The following is a 25,620-nucleotide window of genomic DNA, read 5'->3' as shown; positions in this document are numbered from 1 at the left end:
GAATTTACGGGTTTATTTAGATTTATGGTCAATATGCACTTATGGGTAATTTGGATTTAAGGGTAATTTGCGCTGATGAGGAAAATTTGAAATTACGGGGTAATTTGCACTCACAGTTAATTTGCGCGCATTGATTAATTTGGATATACCAGTGCCATTAGGACTTCTAGAGTTGTGACGAATTATGGGAATGTTTAATGCTTGATTGATGACACAATTAAAAGGTAAAAAAGGCTCTGTAACATACCCCTTTAGAGAAATAATACAGGTATTGTATGTTAAATTGTAGGCAGGAAAGTGAAAAGAGACTTATCAAGATATTTATTCAAATAAGTGTCTGAAAATGTCCATGCAGCCTTGTCATTTTTCACCAGACCATGTGTGTATTTAAAGAAATTTCTGTTCATGTTTTCTGTATGTGTTTGTTTGCTACATATTCTGTACAGTCGTGTCCGCGTTGTTGTATACAGGGACGAGGTACATGTATCTAGTTTGATCGAACAAACAAGATCGCAATTAAAATCATTTTTCTTAGCAACTGTGAGTAAAACTACCAAATGTTCACTTCCCTTTTCGCTAATATTAAAACACTAGATTAGCACGTATGCATTTGTTGTGTTTCACAATTTATATCTTGTATCTATCCACCGAAACAACAAAATAATATGTTTTATTACATTTTTACCAGAGAAATATCAAAAATGATTCATTCTATAAAAGTGATATTTTTCACTTGTGTAAAATATCATATTTTTCACTAGTGAAAAGTGAAAAATATCACTTTTGCTGATTTGACCAATCAAATTAATGATTAGAAAATACCAAAATAATTGACCAATCAGAAAGCCCGACATACATGTCAGCATCTGGACAGGGGAAACTACTTTTTTTGTTTACAAATTATCGCTGTAGGCCTAGTTAGTTTAAACAATATTTATTTATATTCAAGACAAGTGTACATATACATTGCAAATTATACATTGGTGAGGGATTTAGACACAAGCTTAAAGCTTATATTAATCCATTTCCCTCTAAGGTTCGGCATATTGGTGATTAGTATGGTGGTACAAATACTGTTTCATAATAATAAACAGAAAATGATTATTTTGAAAAAAAGGTAAATTATGGTGAAAAGTGATGAACAGTGGTGGAATACAAATAAATCTATGTTATAGCAATCTAATTGGAGAATGAAATACTTGGATATATATAATTATGTAAATTATTTATGTTAATTAATGATGTCGATGAGGATGTGGATAAATTACGATGAAGCTAAGTAGTTCATAAATATTTAGTCGAACCTTTTGGAATGTAATATAAAATTATGTACAGCTTCAATTATTATTTAATTTTCTTCATTTGACAAGTCTGGGTTTCCTGATAATAGAATATCAGTATTCCGATCAAAATTTAAACTAAATACAAACTGATTACGCTGATTAATAAATTTTTCACACATGAATAAAAAGTGAAAATTATCTTCAATATATCCACATGAACAGAAAGGGCTATCCGTTAGATTACTGTTAAATAAATGTTCTTTCAAGTTACTGCAATTTAAACGAAGTCTAGTATGTAGTATTTGTAAGTTACGTGTGCCAAAATTTCTATAACATGGTGGGGTTTTAATGTCTTTATTTAGGTATTTTTTTAGGATAATCAGAGAGGGGTTGTTTCTGATGTCTGCCGGTATAGAATTCCAAAGTTCGATTGTTGAAGGTAAAAAGGATGTTTTATAATAATTTGATTTAGAATGAACAGTTAATAATTGATTGCCTTGTCTGGTTCTGTAATCATGCAAATCTGAATGTTGAGAAGGAACAAGTGAGCAGAGATATTCTGGTGTTATTTTGTGAAACATTTTGTGAAACTGAATAATTTTATGTTTTTTCCTTCTATCCGATAATTTTTCCCAGCATAGATCGTTGTATAATAATTGTATATTTACAAGTTTAGTGGCCCCCGTTACTATTCTACCGGCCTCTATTTGAACATGTTCTAGTCTCTCAATTAAATATAGCGGTAAAGAATCCCAGACGACATCCGCATATTCTAAGATTGGTCGTATAAAACATGTATATAGAGTTTGTAAAGAGTGTCTGTCGAGAGAGAATTTTAATTTCCTGAGTATTCCTAGACGCTTGGAAGTTTTACCTAGAATATAATTAATGTGCTCAGTCCAGCTAAAATCAGCAGAAAGATATACACCAAGATGTTTATGAGAGGTTACGTTTAATACAACTGTATTGTTCATTAATACTGGAGGATGGTTTGGCCTGTTTAATTTTTACTGACTAACAAAGACTCTGTTTTAGTAGGAGTAAAGGTAACCAGCCAATTGTTAGCCCAATTATCTATTTTCGCTAAGTCGTTGTTTATCAACTGATTTGTTAGTATGGGATTATCTATCATCATATAAAGAGTGGTGTCGTCCGCAAAGAGTTTAATTGTGCTGTTAATGTCATTAACAATGTCATTAATGTAAACAAGAAATAATAGTGGTCCTAGAATGGATCCCTGGGGAACTCCTGCTGTAATTGTTTTGTAAGATGATGATTTCCCGTTTATAACAACCCTTTGATGTCTGTTTGATAGATAATTTTTGAACCAATCGATTAGCTTACCAGAAATTCCCGCCCGTTGCAATTTGTAAAGTAGCCCTTTGTGCCAAACTCTATCGAAAGCTTTACTTATATCACAAAATATAACCTGAATTTCTTTACCATTATCAAGAGCCTTACCGATATCATTAGTGATAGAAATTAATTGATTTACAGCAGAATCTCCAGGGATAAAACCGGACTGTGACTTCGTGAAAAAAATTAGTTCTGTGCAGAAAGTTATATACACATTTAAAAACACATCGTTCCATCAACTTGCCCAGAATACTGATAAGTGATATCGGCCTATAGTTGGCAGTATTATTTTTGTCACCTTTTTTTTAAAAATAGGGGTTATATTAGCATTTTTCCATTTGTCAGGATAGTAAGACGATTGGAGAGATTTATTATACAGCAAACATAATGGTTCAGCAAGCTGGTTTACACCTTCAGTTAGAAACTTAACACTTATCAAATCTGGACCAGAAGACTTAGAGGAATCTTAAACACTTATTGCATCTTTGACATCTTCGATAGTTAGTATAATATTGCGTAGAGTTTCGTTAGGTGGGTCGTTTTGTGGAGGGGGAAACAAGTTATCGTCGTCTAGATGTGTTTGTTCAATGAAGTAGTTATTAAGTAGGTTTGCTTTATCAACGTCATTAGTGTAGTAGGTGTTATTTTCGATTAAGACAGGAATAAAAGATTCTTTGTTAGAAAAGTTAGTAAAGTTCTTCGCAATTTTCCACCAATCCCTAGTGTTAACTGATTTTTCTTTGAGTTTGTTAGTAAGTTTGTTATAATAGTCTATTTTAGCTTGTCTTATAGATCTAGTTAGCATACGGGGTAGGGTTTTCGTTGTGGCTAATATTTGGTATTACTGAAGACACTGTTAGATATCCTCTATATATTTGCTGAAATATTGATAAATGAATGCATAAATATCTTAACGATATCTTTCATAATAAAAACGTTTAAAAATCTGTACAAAACTTAAGTGTGACTGTGAATTGAAATAATCGTTGTTTTTTCCCATTGCGCTCCCAATCAACTTTCAAAAAATGTTATGTATTTAACACTACTTTAAATGATGAATTGATTTTCTCACGTGACAAAAAAGGATTCAAGAATAAGTGTTTTTTGTCTGCATACGCCTCGGGAGGGTTTGCTCTATCTGATTCCTATATAAACTTAATGGTACATCAGGCATAGTTTGTTTAACGCCCCCTATGATATCTTAGCTATGCTAACAGGTTCTATTGTAAATGGCATGACACTTAACATAAATCAGAAAAAAATATCTTAATTCACGTCGAACAACTTAGTTTACAACATTTCTGTAGAATCTTATGTTTTTTGCGTTTTCGTGTTTATGCATCAATTGACGTTTACACGTAATACACCATTTTATAATCGTCGAAAATGTTGAGGTGTTGAAGTGGGATTTATTGCCTACCATTATGTATTAAAACAAACATTTTGCTTTTTAGAAAAAACGGGAATTTAAGATATTTCTATTTTTTTATCCAATGATGAACGGACCATGTTGTCTGCGTCTTATTTTGAAAGCGAAAATTTCAAATGCTGGGGAAATGCCATGTGACCACAAGCACCAAGCCATATTTGGAAGTCAATTATGCAAACATTTAATTAAATGCTTCTGTCTAGACCAATATATAGTCCATTCTATATAAAGTAGTGTATAACAATCGATAGGTATTTTAAGCCGTTCCTTTTAAGGAACACTGCCTTGACACAAATGTGGCATTTCATTGACGAAGCACGAGTTCCAACAGCGGCTAAGTGCCAAGTTTGGTGACGATAGCGACTAAGTGCCAAGTTTGGTGACGATAGCGGCTAAGTGCCAAGTTTGGTGTCGATAGCGGCTAAGTGTCAAATTTGGTGACGACAGCGGAATAATATGACACCTCACCTTACCACGATCGAATACAAGTACGTGTTATAGATATCCAGCCTGATCCCCAAATTTATGTTTTTTTTTCAAAATTCGTTTTTATGTAGACATTTACTAAAAATTGTTCGGAAGGTCTCTAACCCTCGGAAGGTTTCGTGTTTATTATGACACGCGTCACCGGTTTAGCGGTACAGTCGACCGACGGTTAAGTTGATATAATATATTCTGTACTTTAAAGCTCCCATTTATCTATTCTCGTGATTTCCGGATACGGATTTGGTTGATGCGACAGAGCGATCTCGTTAATGCGATATGCGGATTTTGTCAATACACGACAGCAATCTCACTGATCAACATAAATCCGTTATCTTGTTTTAACGAGATAGTGAAAAGCATTATCGGATGACCTGTACAGACTTTTGTCCGCCCGAAATTAAGTATACTGTGTTTATCATGATCCTTGGCAGAAATCGGTTTGTATTAATACAAAGGTTTTGTACATTATATGTGATATGTACAATGCCATCCCTTGATTGTGTCATTTTTACAATACAACACATACTTGGTTATTTAGTTGAGGTTTTCGATACGCCACTGAAAGATCTATAGAGACTTACTCGACAGCATGTTATTGTGTTATATGACGTAAGATATTTATGTTACACCCGCAATAAATTCCACAAAAAAGAAAAATACCACACAACATGAAATTGAATGGAAAATCAATACATACATGTTGTCGCCTCTAGAGAATCACACAATGCGCGTGACCAATTAGTGATCCAGCTTAGATTGACAAAGAGAATATTCCCCGAGCTTCGCACGTATAAAAATATGTTAAACCATAACATCATGACACTTGATACATATTGTTCTTGTTCATTTTGTCTTTGTGTTATAGCTTGTTTTCCGTCCGATAATTGACAGTTTGTGTTTTACAAAATTAATATGCATTTAATTGTTTTTGAAGAAAATCATTGTTCGACTTCCAATACTAGACTGGCCGCCAGCCTCTGTTTTTTTTTAAGAATTACTATGCTAAATTCTAATACTGAATTATCTTCCCCTTTTTTCAAACATAGAATCAGACATATCCTAGGAGACCAAATTCATAACGCCCAATTTTATTTATAATTTTGATATTCTAGACACATGGGCCAGTCTACTGCCAATGTATGTAATCTTGTAAACTATTCCATTAACAGGGGGTGTATCGTTGTCTTTATCACATCATATGTTACTCATCCTTTTCAGACGAAATATCATTGAAACTTGCTACCACTAGGACAGGAGTCTGAATCCTGGCTGGTACATAACACACCCACAGGACAGGAGTCTGAATCCTGGCTGGTACATAACACATCGACAGGACAGGAGTCTGAATCCTGGCTGGTACATAACACACCGACAGGACAGGAGTCTGAATCCTGGATGGTACATAACACACCGACAGGACTGGAGTCTGAATCCTAGCTGGTACATAACACACCGACAGGACAGGAGTCTGAATCCTGGCTGGTACATAACACACCGACAGGACAGAAGTCTGAATCCTGGCTGGTACATAACACACCGACAGGACAGGAGTCTGAATCCTAGCGGGTACATAACACATCGACAGGACAGAAGTCTGAATCCTGGCTGGTACATTACACACCGACAGGACAGAAGTCTGAATCCTGGCTGGTACATTACACACCGACAGGACAGGAGTCTGAATCCTGGCTGGTACATAACACACCACTAGGACAGGAGTCTGAATCCTAGCTGGTACATAACACACCGACAGGACAGGAGTCTGAATCTTGGTTGGTACATAACACATCGACAGGAGAGGAGTACTTGGTGCCATACCTGTGTGATATTGTCGGATGCCATAATCTGGATCAGTACAAGTGTGATTAAAATGCAATCAAACCGTCTGATACAACTGGAATAGAGTGACCTAGTCGTTGCTTGGCTAGCTCTGTGCAATACGTTTTGTTGCCATACACGAATCTTGAATGATATGCAATCCCATGTAGACTGAAAGATATCTCATATAGGAGTTTGTACAAACATTCTAACACTTTCATGCATCCCTAGGGTGAATAAAGAACAAACTTTCAAAAGGCAACATTATAGATAAATGTCCCCTCTTGCTTTTAATTTTCCACCTAAAACACACGCGTAGCCATTCATGCACAAGCTTTTACTGATATAGTGCCCCCGCTATCACCGCACGCGCCTGTCTCTGTACGGATATCACCGCACGCGCCTGTCTCTGTACGGATATCACCGCACGCGCCTGTCTCTGTACGGATCAGGACAGCGGTACAACAAGCTGATAGTCTCCCTGACACCAATGGGAAGAAAAGTTTACAGCACGGACAAGCGCTGAACGGATGAATCCGGCAACTACGTCTGTTTGTTCATATGTCTGTTGGATGAAAGTCTGATAGCTTTTCAATCATTTCCCAAAAAATCATTCCATGCGGACAAATTTAATTGCTTGAAAACTAATGAAACATTCGTTTTTGCGAAACAAACTTGAAGGAAGATATGTTTTAGGAATTGACATTGATACATGGAACCGTTGTATAGCTTAAGGAACTTACACATGTCTTGTTTTGGTGAAGCAAGTGATCGTTCTTCTGTGCCAATTAGCAAATTTTGTTGGTATAAAAAAGTAAGCACTTTCTAAAACCAAGAAAATAGATGAGCATTCATAGTTTTGAAGAGTATGTTCAGAAAGTACGGTTTCTGTTTGTATCTTCAGATTAAATGATCTTTACAATGCTTTATTTCGAAAAATAAAACCTTTCATTGCCGAAGTGCTAGGTAAAAAAGTGGGAAATGCAAGCAAAATATTAAAACTTATTTAGCACGCGCACCTTTAAGAAAAATAGACGTTTTAATCCCGAAACAAAAAACCACAGAAATCTAATATACTAGCAGTCGGTGCAATGTCTACACCTTCAAACCAAACTACGAAACGGAAGGCCCCGTAATTCCGGCCCTCTGCGATAGGCTATTTAGTGTACAGAGTGGCACAAAAGGCGACAAAATAAGTCAACAGTTGGGTCCGGACCGTGCGACTGTGACAGACATTGCAAAATGCTAACAAAGGACTGCACATATGTAAAAAAAAAAAAAAAACGCGAGATATTTAAATCTAATATATAAATAGATGATAAAATTGAATACGAGTTAAGCTTCATCAGAAATATCAGCTGTTTCGCACTTCAAGGACTCATCAATGATGTTAGGGACACCATACATCTATTTCGTCCTTCAAGGACTCATCAGTGATGTTAGGAACATCATACAGATATTTCGCCCTTCAAGGACTCATCAGTGATATTAGGGACATCATACAGCTGTTTCGTCCTTCAAGGACTCATCAGTGATGTTAGGGACACCATACAGCTAAATCGCACTTCAAAGACTCATCAGTGATGTTAGGGACATCATACAGCTTTTTTCTCCCTTCAAGGACTCCTCAGTGATATTAGGGACATCATACAACTGTCTCGACCTTCAAAGACTCAACAATGATCCTAGTATAGATACCTTTGAGGCGACAGACGAATCAGAAATAGGTCGAAAGAAATTTTCAGATCTGGATAGGAAGATCCAATAACGCTTTTCTCATAACTAAAGAAGTTCTGTTTATTATTAATTTATAGTAGGTTTGGACTAAATAGTTGCAAAAAAAAATCTTGAATCTTGAAAACCTTTTTGTTAAAAGCTTATGTTACGTTTCTGTATTCAGGTCTAAACAAATAGAAGCCATCATCCTTGTGTCTGTACCAGATCTCACTGGTATTTTGCGACAAAGATGTGCTACTTCCACCGGTATATTTTCTGTGTTGCGACGTAATGTTTTGTTACCCACATATTTAGTTGTGAAATACCTGCACACATAATTTTGTTGAAAAGTCACGTTTTTGGTTAAGTGAATTACACGTACGTACAACATACAACTGGAAATCTTTATGTGACACGAGAAGACTAGATAAAGCCATACCGCATGATGGACACCTACAATGTACGCTTGACCACATGGTGTCACGTGGCTCTCTAGGGAATGTCATTTTAACATATTCAATTCCAATATTAGTCTAAAGCGTGTAATTAGCTTTGGGAACAAATTATCAATCCGTAAAATCATTGCAGCAAAAGCCCTCTAATACGGCAGGAATGAATGTTGTATCCTATATCTATCGAAGAAAGTTATTAAATGAGACAGAAAATCTACTTAGGGATTCATTTCAGATCAATCAACAGTTATCGATCTAGCAAAAAGCATAATGCTGTAGACGAATGGGATACATATACGGCCAAAGCTTGTCTTCATTGCATTCGAGTAATTCTACACCAAAACCTTTTGTGTTGGAGGGAGGATGGACGGGTCTCGTTCGATACGAGAATACCCAATTACCACCAGCCAAATAGCCGATCCATGTCCTACTAATCCATCGCTATTTTAGTTTTCACTCTGATCCTCCACCTGAACGACGATTTAATGTATATCCCTCATTCTTAATGTATTACTTAAAATGTTTTATAGAAAGATGCTTGTTTCGACCGAATGAGGTTGGGAAATGTAAAGGCATTCTATCAGATATAGACGAATGTTCGTTTCCGGTTGACATCGATTCCAGCGCGTGCTGCAGGCTTTTCGAGGCCAACATTAGCCCAAAAACGGTTCGTGTAGAGATATGAAGTGTTCTAGTCGCTGGTTTAATGTCAAGCGCAATTATTTGTGGTTAACGCTAAATAGATACGGAAGAGGACAGGGGAACCAATTTGGTTGTGTAGATTATCGAGTTTCTAAACAAAGATATGAGGTCGACAGATACTTAACAGGCATTACACGAGTAGCAAGAGATCAATGTTTTGTGGTCCTAATATTTTTCCTTTCCGTGCCGTTACAATGTAGAAATTGTGACAGATATACAATAAAACTTGTATAACGAATCCTACGGGACCTGAGGAGTTGCAGTACAACCTGTTGATGACGAATCCCGGTGGACCAGAGGACTATAAAACTTGTTTAAAACGAATCCAATCAGACCAGAGGAGATCACAGGAGATAGTTATAATGGTTTAAGATGTATGAGGATGAACCAAATCGAGGATTTGAATAATAGTACTAAGCTGAAACTCGTATCAAGCCTGTTCGTCGTTAGAAAGTTTATTGTATGGTATCGATTATAATAAAATGTACCACATTGGGTAACTAGATTTATATATTGTCAGGACATGCTCTGGTTCTTTCTGAATGTATTATCATTATGTTAATGTCTGATTCAAGCAGCAATCTGTTGGGGTTTTTTTGTGGGTTTTTTTTAAATGCACGTGTTTTTCGCTATTTAATATTAAGTCATCTTTTGTTTTGCACATATGCATCGTACGTTCATTTAATAGAAGGTCAACATCGATGTTTCCTTGATAAATTATGCATTACGTTCTCAGTAACGCGTGTCAACTATGTAAATTTGTGTCCGTCATGTAAATGTCACCAGAAATGCCAATATGTCTTCATTAATCACGTGAATGGCACGTGATACATGTGCTTAATTCAACAACAATAAAAATCGATGTGTAGAAATACTGTTTAATAGGGAATATTTACCGGATAACACATGTATATTTTATTGACCCCCGAAAGGCGTGTAGTGTAAGCGGAATATCAGCAGGATTCCTTTACACATTGGTGTTGTGTTGGAGGTTCAGCTACCTACCTAGGTAGACAAGCGGTCATGCTAGAGTAATATAAAGTTTTCTTGAAGGTAGAAAAGTAAATTGTCCAATAGAGGGTTAACAACAATTTGTCTAAGAGGTTGGAAAGACAAACAACTTATCAAAAGGAAGCCCCTGCAATTTATCTTAAAGTACAACAATTCAATGTTGGAAAATTATTGTTTAAAAATGTTGTGATATGGAAATATCGACAATTTACCAGAGAAATAGGTTTTTACATTCAGATTTTAAGTTGTTTGTTTGATTGTTTTGGGACTATACGTCCATCAAACACTAAAGGCATAGAAGGCCAAACGAATTATGCGACCTCTTTAACTGCGGCAACACTGTATATTATTGATTTTGGTTTGTCTTCGGGCAAAACCCAAAATCATCGTCCTAGCTAGCGTCTTTGCCTAGTGAGGCGTCAGGGAAGAAACGTGTAGATCCTGAATCGACTGCAGAAGAATGTATATCTCTTTTTAGCGTGCAAGAAGGTAAATCCCCAGATCTACAAGGGTTTTCTACATTCATCGCCATATAAACCATATAAAGTATATTCAATTCGTAAGAATAAATTGAATTATTCGTTTCTCAGTCACCGACTCATAAGGGTGATGCGAATATCAGCAATATATTACAGTTGGTTTTTAAGAATCTGTTTACATGTACCTACCCAGAAGTTTTCAGGACGGAAGACATCAAATCTTTGATGTGTGGCGCCCGTCATGTGAAGGTGTCCTTTCACGTAGTCGTAATCGTCAATCTTGGTTATGGCGTCATCCAGTGTGTTCATGACGAGTGTGGCATGCTGTTCCAGGTACTCGTTCTGACGTAGTTCGTCCTCCGACTGTATGTTCGTGAACTTCTCAAATATCGCCATTAGATCGGCATTAGACTTAAACAACCTGTCAACAAAACAAACGACACGTTGTAACAGGGTATTTATCCTTATGTATACAAACTCATATGTATCATCCACAGTGTAGCTAACAATCTATGTTGAAACCATGATAACATTGCAATGTTATGAGGTTGTGCATTGCATTTACTGTCAATAAAGTAATTTACCAACCCCACTGCGTATTCGTATTAAAATGTAAATATGATATGACACTGTTCAATAGGTGTATATGATTTCAGAGACAATATTGATACATACTCGTGTTTAACTGATCAGAGGTCAATATAAAAGAAAATATTTACAGAAAAGACTTACTGAAAATCAATCATCAATTCATACAAACACAAAACATATGTTGAAGTCGTTGTGCTGTCCAATTAATATTGTATTGTTATATAACTATATTTCATTTTCGGTCCTGTAAATTCAATGGAGACTTAAACGGGAACTTAAACGTGAAGTGTAAGTATAGATTCATCAAATGCAATGTTTCATAGGCTTTATGGCCGTTATAAAACAACTATTAAAAGATAAAAGTGTCGTTCTGGTGGTTTTATCATAGGATAAATTGGTATCGATATTTGGAATGGATCCGACTGCGTGTGACCTACTGATGATATCGAAAAAATAAAGTTAAGTAGCCTTTGGTGTTGATCAGTAGAGTTTATGCTACCAATTCACTACTGACTATAAATATTGTTATATTTGCTGGCCACCATAGCACCTGTCTCGTCCGTCTGTCTGTACACTAAATCAACGACACGATATCATGTAATGTAGTATAACTAATTCCAGGAGTGGCGATCGCTTGCACGTGTTCTACAGAAGTCTGTGTTGAAGTAGAAGACATTGCCGGGGAGCATACAGACGTCACAATCAGGTTTGAATCTGATGAAATCAGCAAATATAAAGATCGAATCAATTGTCGTCACTAGAGAGCACTTAACAGTCAGCCGTCTTCGCTAATCCTTTCAACACCATATGAACATCCGGCCACGGGGCCAGACAGGTGTCAAAGCAAGATGTTGCTGTCTGTGGACCAGGCCTGGCCACTATTGTTCCACGACGACAAGATCCATCTTAGGGTCTGACTTTAATTTAGGAAGAATGTGCAGACCGCCTAATTTTTCCTAAACACCGTAGGGAGGGCATATGTACTCCAGGTTGGTTTAATAGATAAAGGAAAGGGAAAACAAGTAAGATTGATCAGAGAAACCTCCCATGACACAGTTATTCATGCGAGCCTCGTGGTAGGTGTAGAATTAGATGAGAAACTGTGCTGTTCAACCCCCGTCTAATGCTACTTCCTCCAGGATAGTATTGGCGCATTACAAGTAAGACGGATATATTTCCTATATGTGGTCGTAACAAGCTCTGTGAATTAATGTCAACCCTTTCTGAACAATCTCTTTACATAATTGTCACCGACGAATCTAGTAGGTCTCTCGTTCAACAAAAGACAAATGGTTTTAGGGAAGTATTGGTTCCCGGTGTTGTAAAATAGGGAGAATAAATATCGATTCGTTGATCACACAGATGTGTACCATAGCCGTTTCAGTTTTGTGATGAAACTTGTTCAAAGCATTGGCAAATATTGCATTGTATCAAAATGCATGAGTAAATTGTGTGCAACGAACAACTAGGACGTATTTCATAATATAGCTAACAACTTGTTACGTTTTTTCATTATCTTGCATGTCTGATAAGGCTGATTGCTGCCTTGTATAGCCGCAGGGGTGAGCTTTCTACACATGAATTCTATTTTGCTTCAATACGTGAGAAGAAGCCTTTGCACTCAACAGATACACAGAAAACGCACCCATCTTTTTCAAGTCCAATTTACATCGATGATAGACAATTAACAAATTAGAGGTTCTCAGTAGAAACGAACATTAAATTTGCATTAGCAGATCTAGACTTTGGAAATGTTCTTGTTTATTTAAACGATAGAATAAGATCCACACCCGATACGCTATAAACGAACCTCAAACGAAACTAGTCTGCAATGCTGGCACGTCTGTTTTATGGTCCAAATTACAGTAGATGGGTAAACAGTATTTATCTGCATAGTTGTTATGATTGATATCTAAAATTGTATATGATAAATATGTTCTCAATCAAAACCCTTTAAAGTTTAACTGACATAACAATATAACAGCAATGAAAACGTTAAGAAAATAAGCGTTTGTAAAATGTAACATGTGTTTGCATATTTTGATGGTTAACCTTAATTTAGTTTAATTAATGGCACAGACGGATGGGGTTGATTTAAATATGTCGACAGGCTGTCCATGTCATTATTTTGCAGTGTCCGATAAGCAGGTTTGCTTTAAAAAGGACTTGCACGACCCTGAATTACTGAAACACCGTTATTGTGCGAATACAGTTTACATGGTTAATAGTCCTGTCGAGAAGAGAGCACTGCGTATATAAAAATTACAATAAAATTATTGAATTTTCTGACAGGATTGTATAAAAGAAACAACATATATTAGTTATAGTTAGAGTAGAAATTAAAATTGAATCTTAAATTTCAAAATTTGCAAAAATTTCTGGTTGTTCTGTATCTTTTAAGAAAAACCACTCTCTAAAGAATTTTGTTTCCTGCGGTAAATTTTGATACGTGAAATTGGTGGGAATACCTCCTCAGGTCAATTTATGATTAGACTGACTTAATTTCGCTCAGAGGGAGATATATATTTTATGAAATATTTGGTTAATACACATGTACGTACGCTGCTCACTTATAATTTCTGCTGGGATCGAAATTTCAATGCTTTGTAAGGCGTATTTCCTGTGGATTTCATAAAAATAAAACTCGATCTTACTGCTCGACTAATACAAACAAAACCAATCGGAACTCCTCGCCTAAGTGACGAGAGGTTCCGATTGAAATTAAACCTTTTATGACGTAACCAAAGCTACATGCACTTTGTAATTCGATCTATTTCCACAAATTGATATATTTTGAGATTATTTTTTTGAAAAATATATAAGGTAGCGCATCAAGGTAGTCCCTGTTATTGATATGATAATTCTGCGCTAATAACATAGCTGTATACACCGGAATCTAGTATTACAACATCGTGATAGTATCATACCTACAGTATATAATTATATTCCCTGACAGGTGCATGTGGTAATATAGAAATAAACTCAATATGAAATTAATGCAGTTAAATAGGAATTTAATGGAACGTAACATCTGCCGTTGAAAATGCAATTTCCTGTAAAAAATATTAACAAAAAGCCTATCATAAAATGATATTAGGGCAAGAGCATACCGAAGGAGATACGGATCTCTTTTAACTTGATTAGATTTGTACATTACATCTTTTATATCTGGTATACAGTAATCACTTAATCCGTTCGTCCGTTCGCATAACACATTTGTTCTGAAACACCTGGGCATTATTTGCTGAAACTAAATAAATGACTAGGCAGTGTGTGGCAAATGATACAAATCGGGATTATTTTCCAAGTGTCGAGTGTTGAAACATCAGTAAATATCTCGGTGGTGAACAGGAACACTCACTTATTAATAGGCTCCGACGATTACTATGTCAACCAACGGCATCATTGTTTCTGATGTCGGGTTGAAATTAAATGACACGTTGAGAGTTTCTTGATAAAGCTAATCTTTTCCTTACGGATATATACAGGCAAAAATTCACACCTATCGAAGTTTACATTTGCTTATCATCTACATGTTATATAAAAAAAGTTGTGACCAACTCAATGTAAATTAGAAAGGTCATAAAATATTTTGTGAATATTAGTAGACGCCATATTGAAAAGAAATATCTCAGCTGGAAATACATATACGTTTATCAAATTGATAGGACTGATAAACCTGACATGTTGTTGCATTATCGAACAACTTAAAATGTATAGCATAAAACCCAGGTAATCTCATGATATCGAAGACTTTTTATATAAATTTAAGTAAATTTACCTATATTACCTATATTATGGATTACATAACGTCGCAGAGGAAAAGCACAGCTAACAATCAAATCACATGTTCCTTTAAAATCTAAAACATGAAATGCAAACTGCATATGTCCAATATCAAATTAAGAATAACATTGCGTGCAACATTATCTTTCCTCGATTTGTTGAGGCCATTAGCTTTTAACAAATAGTCCGCTTTGATATGCATGCAAGTATATACCGATTATAACGACATTTTCAAGTCGGTTATTGCTTCAACACGATCATCTGTAATTGTTGATTATAGATTTCGTTACAACATCAAAAAGTACTGAAGGCCATTACAGAGAAGATGACATACTTTTGTTAGTTTTACGATGGACATCAATGTCAAACTGTTTAAAACGTAACATTCAAACTGATTTAAGACTTGGTGATTATTTTCTAATTTCGTTCTGGAAACACTGACAGTCTTTTGTCACGAAGACATCCGTAAGTTCTTTCTCTCATGTCTGACGATAGTAATATTGATTAATTATACTGACAGTTGTTATCTAATAACTGACCCTTCTACCACATGGGTATATACATATCATATGACACATGTGCAATAACGTCATATGTATAAGTGAACAACGTCACGTTTCAAGATTTAAGTATCCGAAACCTTCTAGAATTGTCTCTCATAGTCATATTCAAAACCAAAACAATGCTAAACATAGAAACAAGTGAATAATTTGGGGTGTAAGATATTCTAAAAAGCTGCAATTGCCGGACAAAAGCGGAAACGAAAGGGTGCATTAGGCTTCCAATGAAGATCGACAGACTTCCAAGAAAGTCAGGTTAAATCAGAAACCAATTAGATAATCTTACTGTTGTTAATGGGATATATGTAGGAGGAGATAAATGATGATATAATCAAAAACTGCTAGTTGTCTAACCTGTAGATTTAATGGACCGTTGATAACCCCATTCCACACGTGTTTTTCTCGAAAAGACATATAAATGACATTCCCTTGATTTTTCGTTATTAAAGTCCTCACTAAGAAATACGTTTATTATGCCCCCATTCCTATGAAGGAAGTCTCTGACATTATATAAGTGCCTCATAAATAGTAGCATTACCAATCGGTTAGGTTGAAGGACTGATTTTAACAGAATATTTCTTAAATGTAATGTAAGGTTAATTTTCAGTTCATGGTTCGAAGTTAATCAATAGCTATGCGTACATATTTTAATGCCATGTATGTTTTATGTATGCAAAAAAAATTCTATTCCATGTGCTTAAAAACAATTGGGGATAGCGACATGCAAATGATGACGTGAATTAATCAAACTGGATTGAATGAAGAACATTATGTCTCGCATTATAACGAAACACGTAATTGATTAAAAAAATATGATTGAAGTAACAATGCCATTAGGTATTGTGGTGGGTTCTATTGTTCCGATTTCAGGTATAACAACAAAGCATGAATGCCTAGCCTGACGGATATGTGATGCACTAGAGAATCTTTACAGACCAGTAGCTTAACCACAATTAACAGCTCCCGAGGAACTTTTAATGGAAGCATTTTGATGTAAATAAAGGCTATTACATGGGCTGTAATCTATCGGAAGCAATAAAGAATTGCATTAAGTATTGATTATCTGATATAACTGCTTCAGACTACAGATATGTATTATAGTAAACACGCCTGCCAATCAGCAATTAGTGGCAGACAGCTCAATATCCACTTTTAACTGCTTCTGCCTTACATGACAATCGAGATATAATGTATGTTTAAAATCAATTTCTGTCTGATCTCCCGCCGGTAACCAAATACAATTAGATTTACAAAATTACAACAGAGGAAACGCGACGTAAATTAAAAACTACTTATTTACTCCCGTCATTGATAAATAGTTTGGATTAAATATTTGTCATTTGAAATGTATTCATTGTCTGTTTAAATCATATGTTTATTGCGTGCATATGATAGTTCTGATGTGCACAAAAAGAAGCCAATGTGATATGAATGTATGGTCCACGACCTTTTTAGTATTACTATAATGCGTACATTGCCGAACTTCAATGTAGTATGGATTAAACACTCATATAGGAATTAATAGCAGGACCAAAAATGAAACGAAAATGTATATGAATTGAATTATAAATATAGGGATACAACTGTTAGTGTAAGGAATTAAATTAAGACATCCGGCAAAGCTTGCAACATGTGTTATATCGATGTCCTAGACAATTTCAAATATATTGATAGGATATCGCTTATCTATGGGGCGACATGAATGAACAAATGAAACTATGTGACCTGTTATCAGATGTTTCCGTGACGAAACCATACTGTACACAATGAAGGAGAAGACTATCTCAAAACGAGGCCGTTTACCAATCAACCATCCCGCACAAACCCGGAAGTAGTTGAAAGTCTTCGTGACAAAACCATACAAGCAAGTTATCCAGATATCGAATCCAAAACATTGAACAACACGATAAACCAAGACCTAGAACATAAGTCACAGCCGATATCTCACCAAAGACAAGCACATGTACACTCCAGAAAGTGGAAGTGCAAATCAACATGTAGTAAGCCACAGCCGGAAATATCATAGCGGCTTCCTGACATTGACAAAAGAAGCCAAAACGTGTTATCATTAAAAGTGATATTTGGTTAGATTTCTGCGCCACTTTTACGACAGACAATTCTTCTACGCACAGATTAGGTCTCTTTAACTGTCGTCTGCGTTTTAAGATTGCTCCTACGCGGGATTAAAATTTGATATAACCCATGAGAGACATTAATCCAGCGACTTTTTCTGACGGCCATCTGGCACATCTGATAGCTAGTCGTGATACACACTGCGTACAATGAAGGCCAACAAAACAACATTTCGGCGAGTATCCATTTTAGACATTTCTAATTTATTTTGTTGATGTTGCGGTGGCTATATGTGGAATACTGACGACCTCTCATCGATAATACCGTAATACGTAATACCGTATTTCTTCCGAAAATTCCGCTGAGCTATCAGAATATAAGCAATCACAAAAATTTCAATAAATAGCTCATAAAACGCAGGTACAAACGTCTTTTCTCAAACCAAAACGATATAACTAATGTGCATCATTTTATACATATGTTGCATTTTTACAGATCACGTCTCTATGACGTGAACAGTGTCCTTACTTTTGATATCGTTATCTTCTTTCCACTGATAGATTATCTCTTGTAATGTTATAGACTACTTTCCGTGTTAGACTAGTAGATGAAAGGCGCATACATATGTCTACATCCTGTGTACTAGTAAAGAACTCCTTTTTGTGATTAGACCTAAGGACGTAGATGTATGTCTAACATACTCTGCCAACAGTTTCATGTTTATTCAAACGCATTTAATCTTTTTAGGACGGATATCAAGTGTTTTCAGAAATAGAAACATTCAGATTGAAGTAGCAGTTGGTAGAATGATCCACGTAATTAAACATTTTTTTCACCTTGTTGACATTTGGTTTAAAACTTTAAAACTATGTGCTATACACCAGTGACGTGGAACACAACCAGATATATAATACCTTTTGTCACGTTACGGAAGTTGTAATATGTTCCTAACCTGAATCAGGGGAAATTAGCCAAGATAGTTTACGTTTCTGAAATATTGACGTCATTGCACGTTTTCATATTATTAAACAAACATTTTAGATGCTTTAGATATTCAAATTCAAGTCAGAACTGCAAGGTAAAAACTTTATTATCATACACATTCGCGAGCAACAGGAGGACTCAATCACCTATCATGTTATATACATCACCTGTCATAGTATAGGCATCATCTATTATTTAATAGACATTACCTATCATGTTATACAAATCACGTATCATGTTATAGACATCATCTATCATGTAATAGACATTACCTTTCATGCTATAGACATTATCTATCATGTAATAGACATTACCTTTCATGCTATACACATCATCTATCATGTTATATACCTCACATATCATGTTATAGACATCACATATAATGTTATTGACATCATCTATCATGTTATAGACATCATCTATCATGTTATAGACACCACATATCATGTTATATACATCACATATCATGTTATAGATATCACATATCATGTTATAGACATCACATATCATGTTATAGACATCATCTATCATGTTATAGACACCACATATCATGTTATATACATCACATATCATGTTATAGACATCACATATCATGTTATAGACATCATCTATCATGTTATATACATCATCATCATGTTATGGACATCACATATCATGTTATAGACATCATCATCATGTTATGGACATCACATATCATGTTATAGACATCATATATCATGTTATAGACACCACATATCATGTTATATACATCACATATCATGTTATAGACATCACATATCATGTTATAGACATCATCTATCATGTTATAGACATCACCTATCATGTTATAGACATCACATATCATGTTATAGACATCACCTATCATGTTATAGACATCACATATCATGTTATAGACATCACATATCATGTTATAGACATCACATATCATGTTATAGACATCACATATCATGTTATAGACATCATCATCACGTTATGGACATCACATATCATGTTATATACATCATCTATCATGTTATATACATCATATATCATGTTATAGACATCACCTATCATGTTATAGACATCACCTATCATGTTATAGACATCACATATCATGTTATAGACATCATCTATCATGTTATAGACATCACATATCATGTTATAGACATCACATATCATGCTATAGACATCATCTATCATGTTATATACATCATATATCATGTTATAGACATCACATATCATGTTATATACATCATCATCATGTTATGGACATCACATATCATGTTATAGACATCATCATCATGTTATGGACATCACATATCATGTTATAGACATCACATATCATGTTATAGACATCACATATCATGTTATAGACATCACATATCATGTTATAGACATCACATATCATGTTATAGACATCATCATCATGTTATGGACATCACATATCATGTTATAGACATCACATATCATGTTAGAGACATCACATATCATGTTAGAGACATCACATATCATGTTAGAGACATCACCTATCATGCTATAGACATCACATATCATGTTATAGACATCACATATCATGTTATAGACATCACATATCATGTTAGAGACATCACATATCATGTTATAGACATCACATATCATGTTAGAGACATCACATATCATGTTATAGACATCATCATCATGTTATGGACATCACATATCATGTTATAGACATCACATATCATGTTATAGACATCATCTATCATGTTATAGACATCATCTATCATGTTATAGACATCACATATCATGTTATAGACATCACATATCACATATCATGTTATAGACATCACATATCATGTTAGAGACATCACATATCATGTTATAGACATCATCATCATGTTATGGACATCACATATCATGTTAGAGACATCACATATCATGTTATAGACATCACATATCATGTTATAGACATCACATATCATGTTATAGACATCATCATCACGTTATGGACATCACATATCATGTTATAGACATCACATATCATGTTATGGACAACACATATCATGGTATAGACACCATCGTGTTATAGACATCACATATCATGTTATAGACATCACATATCATGTTATAGACATCACATATCATGTTATAGACATCACATATCATGTTAGAGACATCACCTATCATGCTATAGACATCACATATCATGCTATAGACATCACATATCATGTTATAGACATCACATATCATGTTATAGACATCACATATCATGTTATAGACATCACATATCATGTTATATACATCATATATCATGTTATAGACATCACATATCATGTTATAGACATCACATATCATGTTATAGACATCACATATCAAGTTACAGACATCATCATCACGTTATGGACATCACATATCATGTTATATACATCACATATCATGTTATATACATCACATATCATGTTATAGACATCACATATCATGTTATGGACAACACATATCATGTTTTAGACATCACATATCATGTTATAGACATCATCTATCATGTTATAAACATCGTCATGTTATATACATCACATATCATGTTATAGATATCACATATCATGTTATAGACATCACATATCATGTTATAAACATCACATATCATGTTAGAGACATCACATATCAAGTTACAGACATCATCATCACGTTATGGACATCACATATCATGTTATAGATATCACATATCATGTCATAGACATCATCTATCATGTTATGGACATAACATATCATGTTATAGACATCACCATGTTATATACATCATCATGTTAGAGACATCACATATGTTATAGACATCATCATCACGTTATGGACATCACATATCATGTTATAGATATCACATATCATGTTATAGACATCATCATCAAGTTATATACATCACATATCAAGTTGTAGACATCACATATCATGTTATAGACATCATCATCATGTTATGGATATCACATATCATGTTATAGACATCACATATCATGTTGTAGACATCACATATCATGGTATAGACATCACATATCATGCTATATACATCACATATCATGTTATAGACATCATCTATCATGTTATAGACATCACATTTCATATTATAGACATCACCTATCATATGATAGACATCACATATCATGTTATAGACATCATCTATCGTGTTATAGACATCACATATCATGTTATAGACATCATATATCATGTTATAGACATCACATATCATGTTATAGACATCACATATCATGTTATAGACATCATCTATCATGTTATAGACATCACATATCATGCTATAGACATCACATATCATGCTATAGACATCACATATCACATATCATGTTATAGACATCACATATCATATGATAGACATCACATATCATGTTATAGACATCATCTATCATGTTATAGACATCATCTATCATGTTATAGACATCACATATCATGTTATAGACATCATATATCTTGTTATAGACATCACATATCATGTTATAGACATCACATAGCACGTTATAGACATCACATATCATGTTATAGACATCATCATGTTATAGACATCACATATCATGTTATCTACATCACATATCATGTTATAGACATCACATATCATGTTATATACATCGCATATCATGTTATATACATCACATATCATGTTATAGACATCACATATCATGTTATAGATATCACATATCATGTTATAGACATCGTCATGTTATATACATCACATATCATGTTATAGACATCACATATCATGTTATAGACATCACATATCACATATCATGTTATAGACATCACATATCACATATCATGTTATAGACATTACCTTTCATGTTATAGACATTACCTTTCATGTTATAGACATCACATATCATGTTATAGATATCATCATCATGTTATAGACATCACATATCATGTTAAAGACATCATCTATCATGTTATAGACATCACATATCATGTTAAAGACATCATCTATCATGTTAAAGACATCACATATCATGTTATATACATCACCTATCATGTTATATACATCACATATCATGTTATAGACATCACATATCATGTTATAGATATCACATATCATGTTATAAACATCATCTATCGTGTTATATACATCACATACCATGTTATATACATCATCTATCATGTTATCGACATCATCTATCATGCTAGAGACATCACATATCATGTTATAGACATCACCTATCATGTTATAGACATCATCTATCATGTTATAGACATCACATACCATGTTATAGACATCACCTATCATGTTATAGACATCACATATCATGTTAGAGACATCACATATCATGTTAGAGACATCACCATGTTATATACATCACATATCATGTTATAGACATCATCTATCATGTTATAGACATCACATATCATGTTAAAGACATCATCTATCATGTTATAGACATCACATATCATGTTATAGACATCATCTATCATGTTATAGACATCACATATCATATTATATACATCACCTATCATATGATAGACATCACATATCATGTTATAGACATCATCTATCATGTTATAGACATCACATATCACATATCATGTTATAGACATCACATATCATGTTATAGACATCACATATCATGTTATAGACATCACATATCATGTTATAGACATCACATATCATGTTATAGACATCACATATCATGTTATAGACACCACCATGTTATAGACACCACATATCATGTTATATACATCACATATCATGTTATAGACTTCACGTATCATGCTATATACATCACATATCATGTTATAGACATCATCATCATGTTATGGACATCACATATCATGTTATAGACATCACATATCATGTTATAGACATCATCATCACGTTATGGACATCACATATCATGTTATAGACATCACATATCATGTTATAGACATCATCATCACGTTATGGACATCACATATCATGTTATAGACATCACATATCATGTTATAGACATCATCATCACGTTATGGACATCACATATCATGTTATAGACATCACATATCATGTTATAGACATCATCATCACGTTATGGACATCACATATCATGTTATAGACATCACATATCATGTTATAGACATCATCATCACGTTATGGACATCACATATCATGTTATAGACATCACATATCATGTTATGGACAACACATATCATGTTTTAGACATCACATATCATGTTATAGACATCATCTATCATGTTATAGACATCGTCATGTTATATACATCACATATCATGTTATAGATATCACATATCATGTTATAGACATCACATATCATGTTATAAACATCACATATCATGTTAGAGACATCACATATCAAGTTACAGACATCATCATCACGTTATGGACATCACATATCATGTTATAGATATCACATATCATGTCATAGACATCATCTATCATGTTATGTCCATAACATATCATGTTATAGACATCACCATGTTATATACATCATCATGTTAGAGACATCACATATGTTATAGACATCATCATCACGTTATGGACATCACATATCATGTTATAGATATCACATATCATGTTATAGACATCATCATCAAGTTATATACATCACATATCAAGTTGTAGACATCACATATCATGTTATAGACATCACATATCATGTTGTAGACATCACATATCATGGTATAGACATCACATATCATGCTATATACATCACATATCATGTTATAGACATCATCTATCATGTTATAGACATCACATATCATATTATAGACATCACCTATCATATGATAGACATCACATATCATGTTATAGACATCATCTATCGTGTTATAGACATCACATATCATGTTATAGACATCATCTATCATGTTATAGACATCACATATCATGCTATAGACATCACATATCATGCTATAGACATCACATATCACATATCATGTTATAGACATCACATATCATATGATAGACATCACATATCATGTTATAGACATCATCATGTTATAGACATCACATATCATGTTATAGACATCACATATCATGCTATAGACATCACATATCATATTATAGACATCACATATCATGTTATCTACATCACATATCATGTTATATACCTCACATATCATGTAATAGACATCACATATCATGTTATAGACATCACATATCATGTTATAGACATCACATATCATGTTATAGACATCACATATCATGTTATAGATATCACATATCATGTTATAGACATCGTCATGTTATATACATCACATATCATGTTATAGACATCATCTATCATGTTATAGACATCACATATCATGTTATAGACATCACATATCATGTTATAGACACCACATATCATGTTATAGACATCACATATCATGTTATATACATCACATATCATGCTATAGACATCATCTATCATGTTATAGACATCACATATCATGTTAAAGACATCATCTATCATGTTATAGACATCACATATCATGTTATAGACATCACATATCATGTTATAGACATCACATATCATGTTATAGACATCATCTATCATGTTATAGACATCACATATCATGTTAGAGACATCACATATCATGTTAGAGACATCACATATCATGTTATAGACATTACCTTTCATGCTATAGACATCACTTACATGTATCATGTTTAGAAATAGAAATCAACTTTCATGTTATAGACATCACATATCATGCTATAGACGTCACCTATTATGTTTTATTAATGCCATATTTTCCATCAGGATTGAAATGTAAATCTAATGTCCTTAAGATTATCTTGTGAACTTCATTTGGTTGAAGGTCAAACATCCTCGCAACGCAACGTCATATGAAAACGTGTCGGAAACACGGACAGAAAGGAAGTCGCCTCTAACAGGCCTATTGATTTACTGAACTCGTCTGGATGTTACTCTGACCCAGCATATGTTAACGACAGAGACCAAGAGGGAAATA

General features: G+C 34.2%; 1 protein-coding gene across 1 annotated transcript in view; it reads right to left on the bottom strand.

The window, feature by feature from the left end:
• LOC117323711 (neuroglobin-like) overlaps window positions 1–25,620 on the bottom strand; it is a 71,254-nt gene that overhangs the window by 15,008 nt on the left and 30,626 nt on the right. The window contains exon 2 of the mRNA XM_033879127.1: window positions 10,922–11,153. Within this exon, the coding sequence (XP_033735018.1) occupies window positions 10,922–11,153 (232 nt within the window). The remainder of the gene's footprint in view (window positions 1–10,921; window positions 11,154–25,620) is intronic.

Source organism: Pecten maximus, chromosome 3, assembly GCF_902652985.1.
Source record: "Pecten maximus chromosome 3, xPecMax1.1, whole genome shotgun sequence".
Taxonomy (NCBI): domain Eukaryota; kingdom Metazoa; phylum Mollusca; class Bivalvia; order Pectinida; family Pectinidae; genus Pecten; species Pecten maximus.
Note: the sequence above shows the minus strand (reverse complement) of the source record. Positions and strands in the feature narration are given on the sequence as shown.